Source organism: Mus musculus, chromosome 4 (genome assembly GCF_000001635.26).
Source record: "Mus musculus strain C57BL/6J chromosome 4, GRCm38.p6 C57BL/6J".
Classification (NCBI taxonomy): Eukaryota; Metazoa; Chordata; class Mammalia; order Rodentia; family Muridae; genus Mus; species Mus musculus.
The window spans coordinates 46,166,430-46,174,350 of NC_000070.6; the positions used below are offsets into that span (position 1 = coordinate 46,166,430).

At 45.3% G+C, this 7,921-nt stretch overlaps 1 protein-coding gene across 2 annotated transcripts in view; it reads left to right on the forward strand.

Moving 5' to 3' along the window:
* Positions 1-5,974, forward strand: part of Ncbp1 (nuclear cap binding protein subunit 1) — a 33,893-nt gene extending 27,919 nt beyond the window's left edge. For both annotated transcript variants that reach the window (NM_001033201.3, XM_017320296.2), the window contains exons 17-23: positions 309-411; positions 873-966; positions 2,022-2,125; positions 2,700-2,814; positions 3,516-3,644; positions 4,043-4,156; positions 5,464-5,974. In NM_001033201.3, the coding sequence (NP_001028373.2) occupies positions 309-411; positions 873-966; positions 2,022-2,125; positions 2,700-2,814; positions 3,516-3,644; positions 4,043-4,156; positions 5,464-5,577 (773 nt within the window). In that variant the 3' untranslated portion in view covers positions 5,578-5,974. The remainder of the gene's footprint in view (positions 1-308; positions 412-872; positions 967-2,021; positions 2,126-2,699; positions 2,815-3,515; positions 3,645-4,042; positions 4,157-5,463) is intronic.
* The last annotated feature ends 1,947 nt before the right edge of the window (positions 5,975-7,921 follow it).

Below are 7,921 nucleotides of genomic sequence, written 5' to 3' on the forward strand. Positions count from 1 at the left end.
GTCAATGTGTGAAATCAGGAGTGTGGTGTTGCTTTTACTAGAACATTATTATATGTTCATATGTTATTAGCAGTACAAGGTGTAGCACCAAAGAATTACTATAGTTAACTTGGGAGGGGGGGGGCGTTTTTTCGAGACAGGGTTTCTCTGTGTAGCCCTGGCTGTCCTGGAACTCACTCTGTAGACCAGGCTGGCCTCGAACTCAGAAATCTGCTTGTCTCTGCCTCCCAAGTGCTGGGATTATAGACATGCACCACCACTGCCCGACAGTTAACTTTTTTTAAATCTTACTATAAAATATTTTTCAGATGAAGGGTTCAGATTTAACCCTTTGAAAATAGAGGTCTTTGTCCAGACTCTGCTGCACTTAGCTGCCAAGTCCTTCAGTCACTCCTTCAGTGCTCTTGCAAAGTAAGTATATACATTTGAGCACCAGTGCTGTACTAACTTGCCTAAAGTTGTTAAATATGAAGATCTTCTTACATAGTTTGCTAGAGTGGGGTTTGGTTTGTGGTGGCTTCCTTGAGTGTGTGCAGTGTAGCTGTGCATGTGGTGGGTAAAGCAGTGCCAGCCTAGGTCCCGGGGACAGTCGTCTACACAGGCTGAGGGTCCGGCCTATCTTGACGCCTTTCCCAGGAGAGGAAGCAGCAACGAGAGCCTGCCCGAGGGTTGGCATGTAACGATAGCAAATCTGGTAAGAGTCCATGAGGAAAGAGCACTCTCCTAAGCTGATGAAGCTTCCTCGGGCGCAGTTCCAACACATGTGTGGGCTTAGGGATGACTCTTTGTCTTTTATTATGTGCTATATTTTAAATTCAGTGACACTAAAGGGGCTTCTGAGTAACTCTGGTACTTTGCACCTTTGTCTAAAGGTTTCATGAAGTCTTCAAAACTCTGGCGGAGAGTGATAAGGGGAAGCTGCACGTGCTGAGAGTCATGTTTGAAGTGTGGAGGAACCATCCACAGGTAACGCCTGCTCACTGGGACGTGGGCCTGGCTATGGAGATACACACGTATGACATTAGGTAGATTGGAGTCTGCCAGTAGTAGAATGTTTTTTAAGTCTGTACACTGGGTGTTATGGAAATACTTAACTGATACATTCTTCTTGGTAGATTTTTAAATTACACTGAGCTGTTGCTTAGGGGTGCATGGGAGGGTCACGGGGCCTATGCGAAGTCAGAGGACAAATTTCAGGTCTGTTCTCTCCTTCAACCATGGTGAGTCCTGGGTATTGAACCTGGCTTGTCCAACTTGCCATCGAGTGTCTTAGCCATTGAGTCATCTCGCCGGACCTTGGTAACATTCTTCAGGTGGCATTGGGATTGGTTTTGTGCTAAAGCAATTCCACACATATTAGATGCTGAGGAAGAAAATTGTTTGACCACAATATTTGGTAGGAAATAGTTGTCATGATTATCCATTTCTACAAACAAGACCCATAACATTTTTAAGTAGGGCCAGACATATATATATACTTTTTTTTCTTTTGTTTTTGTTTTTGTTTTTCGAGACAGGGTTTCTCTGTGTAGCCCTGGCTGTCCTGGAGCTCACTCTGTAGACCAGGCTGGCCTCGAATTCAGAAATCCGCCTGCATCTGCCTCCCGAGTGCTGGGATTAAAGGCGTGCACCACCACGCCCGGCTTATATATTTTTATAGAGGTATTATCAATGAAAGTTTTCTTAAAGAGTATGTGCTACCATTCAAGAGTTGTCTTTTCATGCAATCTTTATTATTAATATAGTTTTCTTATAATATTAGAGCATAGCAGAAGGCAGAATAAATCTAAAGGCTGACTAGTCTAATCAAGACTAATGGCAGCACTTGGGAAGTAATGGCAGGAAAATCAGGAGTTCAAGGCCAGCCCTAGCTATATGAAACCGTGTCTAGAAGAAAAAAAAGACGAGCTATGGCTTAAACTGGTCAATTCTCTTGCCATTGAAATCACATTTCATAGCCGCACTATTTCATTTCCTAGCATTGTTTACCACCGTGCCTGCTTGTCTCTTCCTTGTCGTAGATGATTGCTGTGCTGGTTGATAAGATGATTCGTACGCAGATTGTCGACTGTGCAGCAGTAGCAAACTGGATCTTCTCATCGGAGCTGTCTCGGGACTTTACGAGGTCTGAACCAGAACTGTATCACCAGTAACAGTGTGATGTTACACAGGCTTTATAGTGATCAGGACCAAAGAGCAAGGGCTAACATATTGTGAAAACAAATGAAATAAAATCTGTGACAGTCTTAACTTTTCCACTACACCCACTATTTGCAGAGCACACTTGTCAGAAATATACCGAGGCCTGAAGTGTCATATGATCAAAAGTTTTTACAGGGCCAACAAGATGGCTCAGAGGGTCAGGGGGCTTGCTGTCAAGCCTAATGGTCTGAGATCCCTGGGTTTGATCCTCAGAGCTCACATGGTAGGAGAACCAACTCTAATGTTGGTGTTTTATTAAGGGGTGGACAAGTACAGGTTATGGTCCTGCCCCCTGGGAGCCGCCTGCCTGACTAATGTGTGGAGACGGATGCTTCATAATTCACCGCAGGGCTGAACTAGTGTTGCTGGAAAAGACTGCTTCATTCTTCCCAGGGGACAGAAGGCCCCATCAGCCCCTAAGAATGATAGGCTGAAACTGTAGATATTTCCTCTGCAGTAGCATAACATACATTAACCAAATGCTGTATTACTTTAAGGTTGTTTGTGTGGGAAATTTTGCACTCTACAATTCGTAAGATGAACAAACATGTTCTGAAGATCCAGAAAGAGCTAGAAGAAGCTAAAGAGAAACTGGCGAGGCAGCACAAACGAGTAAGTCACCTGCCGACCTGAGGGCTCACAGGTTGGGACAGAATCTGCAGGGTAGTCCGAGCCATTGCCGTGACACTAGGCTTTTTCCAAGTTACATAAAACTGCCACATGCTATGGCACTGATGTTGACCACAAACTGTTCCCTAGTTTACCACCTCTAAGTGGCTTCCTAGAAGAAACTTGTATATCTCTAAGTCTGGCACAGAGGAGAAGAGACACAGTTGGAGAGGCTGAGGAGAGGTGGGACAAGTTAGTCTCCGTCCCGACCTGACAGATTATTCCCATGGTAATAGACTGTGTAGGGGAAAGCCGAGAGCTGGCTGATCCCCACACGTACAGTAGTGAGTGTTCTTGGTTATGGGTGGAACATATCCACCCAGGGAAAAGGTAAGTTTAATGCCTGAGCTGGCCATGGTAGTGACACCTGGTAGGCCTCACCCACTATAGCATTTACACCACCACGTTTCCCCAGAGCTCTCACTCCGGGAATAAAAGCCCTTTAGTACAAAATCCTCCCCAGGCCTAGGTCATGGCTCAGTGATAAAGTCCCTCCCTAGTGCACCACCCATCCATCCCCCCCAAAACCAGCTCGAGGGAGCTGGAGGCAGGCCAGCCTGGGCCACGGAGCAGAACCTGGGGCTGATGGTTTTAACCATTCCCCTTCTGTGGTAGATGACACATACTGGCTTGTTGTTTTGCAGCGCAGTGATGACGACGACAGGAGCAGTGACAGGAAGGACGGTGCCCTGGAGGAGCAAATAGAAAGGCTGCAGGAGAAGGTGGAGGCTGCTCAGAGTGAGCAGAAGAACCTCTTCCTCGTCATCTTCCAGGTGAGGTGCACAGGGCGCCCGGCTGTTAGTTTGCAACGCTGCTATTCGACAACGTGTCACAGCCTGGGGCCACTGAGTCTGAGCTGTTTGCTCTCCATCTCAGCATCTGTCTCCTGTAGGCCTTATGGTGGTGACTCAGGCGGCTGCTTTCTTCCCTGTGCACAGTCCCTACGGAGACTGACACTAACAGAGGCCGGGGCACATTTCTACAAGAGGCTACAGGACTTAACGTTAAATCTCTCCCTTGCTAAGTTGACAGTTTTGGGGCAGTCCTGAAAGTCAGGAGTGCACACCACAGTCCAGTGGGGCAGCAAGACCTTTGAGAACTCTTGGTTTGGCTTTGTTGAGAAGTTAGCATTCCCCCCCTAATTCTTCTTCAACTTGTACATCCTGTCCAGCGTTTCATCATGATCTTGACCGAGCACTTGGTACGATGTGAAACGGATGGGACCAGTATATTGACCCCGTGGTATAAGAACTGCATAGAGAGGCTGCAGCAGATCTTCCTACAGGTTTGTGAGGGGCCTGGAACAGATAGTCGGCACCACTTCTCTGTCACACAGGCTTTCCAGTTTAAAAAGTCAGTGGTAAAACACTAGTCTGTCGTGCTCGAGACCAGATTGTGACTCTTACCACTGGTTTTTTGTTTGTTTATTTGTTTCTTTGGTTGGTTTTTGGTTTTTTGAGACAGGGTTTCTCTGTGTAACCCTGGCTGTCCTGGAACTCACTCTGTAGACCAGGCTGGCCTCAAACTTAGAAATCCGCCTGCCTCTGCCTCCCAAGTGCTGGGATTAAAGGCGTGTGCCTCCACTGCCTGGCTTCTTACCACTGTTGTTTTAAAAAAAAAAAAAAATTTGGTCCTGGGCTGGAGAGATGGCTCAGTAGTTAAGAGTACTGACTGCTTTTCTAGAGGTCCTGAGTTCAACTCCCAGCAACCACACGGTGGCTCACAACCATCTGTAATGGAATCTGGTGTGCTCTTCTGGTGTGTCTGAAGACAGCTACAGTGTACTAATACAAATATTTGGGAAAAAACAGTGCTGATAAAGTTATGGAGGTTATGAAGCTCTTGTAGGCCTCTTTCCTTAGTTCCTGTGTATTTGCTGCCACTACTGCTCTTCAGAATACTTACCACAGTGCTTTGTGGCACTCACACCCTGGGCTGAGTATATAGGAATACTAGTGTAGTGAGGGAACAAAAGCCCGCTAACTTAACAGTAATTAGATTTAGCAAGTTATTTTAAAATCTACGTTCCCATGGTAAAGTGTGCCACAGGAACAAGGTAAACAAACTGCTTTCTGCTAGATTTACTGATGAGTGAAGTTCATTTTTCCTCTTTAGCTCCTTAAGTTCACCTTTGTTTCAGAAAAGTGATTAATACAGAAGTAATTATCCTTAAAGTTCAATTCTTTAAGCCTCTGAATCTCCCAGATTTATTAGCTCATTTAAGAGGTAACTGAGAGCCCCTAGTCGTATAGAAATTTCTAAGTGTGTTTTAGTCTGCAGAGAAAAGGTTCCCACTTTCTGACGCATTGGCTCCCTAGACAAGCTGGTCTTGAAAATGTCTTGTGTCCTGACTTTGCAGACACGCTTTGCAGCTGTCAGTAGTGTAGCTGTGGCCAATGGCTGGCCCCTGCATCAAGGCTTTAAGAGCTGGGCTTGGGTTTACATTATTGTGTGTCTCTCCACTCTTTCCCCTGCAGTGTTAGAATGCTGAGCCTTCTCAGGAAATGTGTGGGCATGGGTGGTCTGTGAGGGACACGTTCTGCAAGGTTGCTTGTGTTTGCTTTCTGACTGAGGCCTCTTCTGTGTCCGCAGCATCACCAGACCATCCAGCAGTACATGGTGACCCTGGAGAACCTGCTCTTCACGGCCGAGTTAGACCCTCACATCCTGGCTGTGTTCCAGCAATTCTGTGCTCTGCAGGCCTAACACTCGCGTTTCTTCCCTTTTTATTATCTTGAAATAACTTGTCTTATTTTTGATGGTTTGAATGTTTGCTTTCTTGTAGTAGCCTTTCACTTCCTGATGGAAATGGGGGAGGAGAGTGAGGAATATGACGTGACCCTTAGTTGCCCTGCAGGGCAAGTGTGGCTTGCTAACAGCGATGTTATGTTGACCGTAGAGTTGTACATATGTGAGCACAACTTTCCTGTGATAAATTTGATACTTTTTCTCCTTAGGGCACAAAACAACAGATTTGAGGTGTGTGAAATGCAAGGTCGGGCTTGCAAAATAGTAGATACAACCGAGGGACTATCCCCAGGGAGCCAACTTTTCTCTGCTCCTGGGAACATGGCTGGAATAAACTGCAGTTATGGTTTTTAAACTCTGGGAGTCATGGTTTATCATCTTAGTCTCTTTTCTTACTGAAGCTGTCTTTTGCAAATACTTTTCTTAAGTGGTATCTTATGATTACTTGTTCGGCTAAAGGATTATTAATACTAATCCCCAAATTTGTCTAAATATAAATCCACCCAGAAATCTTGAAAGTTACTTTAAACTGCGATCTCAAAGTATAAAGATGGCAGCAGTTTTTCGACTTCTCAGATGACTACAGGTGTGTCAGCCATTGCTGAAAGCATTGGTCAGGCCCTGCACCTCTAAGAAGGATTTGTCCAAGATCCTGTAGTGTCACCGACCGAGCTGACGTGGACTTGGAGTTCAGTGTGGCTTGGGGCTTGTCTCCTAGGTCCTGGAGTCTGTTGAGGCTGAAGCACAACGCCTGTTGTGTAAATAATGCAGAAGCAGTTATCTGGCATCCCGGATTGCTAGGATTTTTAAACTTCTCATTAAACCTCAAAAACATCCACTAATAATGATACAATTACTGGTAGTAATTGTATGCATTTGCTATCTTTTTGTACATGTTATACTCTAGAAGTATACATTGTGATTATCTGTTTGTGTATGTGGGTATTTAGTTACCATATATTTCAATGACCATAGAATATAATTTCTTAATAATGAGAATTCCTAGACTTTTTAAAAACATTTAAAGTAGGAGTATCATTTAATCATTTAAATTCAATAGCTCAGGGTTGGATGGGAGATACTTCAAAAAGACAAAATCTGATTCTTAGGTAAATATCCTATTTCTTTACCCTGTGTCTCCTTCCCATTTAACATAGTTCATGCTCTAACTGAAGGCACTGGTAACTGTATCCTTTGCTGAGGCACAGTAGAGGTTGGTTATCCTTGATCTGCATGCTAGGAGTTTGTACTTTTCTCCCTTTCTTTTGCTCCTCTTGTGTAGTGGAGACTTCCAGAAACTGTTCATTAATGTGCGCCTGCTCTATCCTGGTCAGCCATCTGGGAAAGCTGAAGAGAGGATTGTATCCTACAGAAGACAAGATGCAGAATCAGGAAGCAGCTGCTCCCTTCTGGTGGGGCTCCCTTAGACGGGGTGGCACGCTGTGTGCCTCACAAGGTCTATGAAGTCATGCTAATGCTCCTTAGCAGGCTTTTGTCAAAGTAGACATGCATTGCTTCCGTGAGGACTGTATCATACCTAAAAGTAAAAGGTGGTATGTGCCTTGCTAGCCTGATAGCTAGATACCAGGATTAACCTAAAGTCAGCTAGAGAACAGAAGCATACAGCAAAACACATCTCCTGTGTTGGCCTTGATAGGAAGTGCTCACTAACAGCTGGCTGTTACACTGTCGGACCTTATGAAATCTTTCTGACAGAGTTCTTCTGACAGGTGAGTGCGCTCACTTCACAGACAGAAGCAGGCCACAGCAAAACCTAGCTGAAGTCTACAGGGAGGAGGTTAGAGCCATGAACCTCAGGAATGAACTGTGCAGCACACAGCAGTACTCAGCAGCGGCCTGAAACCCCTCTCTATTAGGAGGTCTGGCTGCCCATCCAGGATCACCCTTTACTGAGCTCTTCGAGCTAGCACGGCACATGTAAAACACAGACCATCTCTGCCGAGTGTTTCTAAAGAACAGTTAGTCGTGAAGGCCCATGTTATCCGGGATTGACTTGTGAGTTTGGCCTTTCTCCAGGTGCAGTGTACAGCAGCTGATAGGAAAAGTGAGCCTCACACACTTCCCAGTTAGTGCATCTGAGGGCTGAAAATGACCACTGCATCTCAAGCTGCGTGTTTGTCAGAGTCACGGCTGCCTCCTTGCTAAACACAGTATGGACTAGTTAGGAATGGCTCCTGTCCTCGTGCTAGAGCAACACTCTTTAGGGCATTGCTCTGCTTTTTGACCTCAGCTAGTTAGTTCTACTTGAGCTGCAGTCTACAAAAACTTGTAGATAACTCTT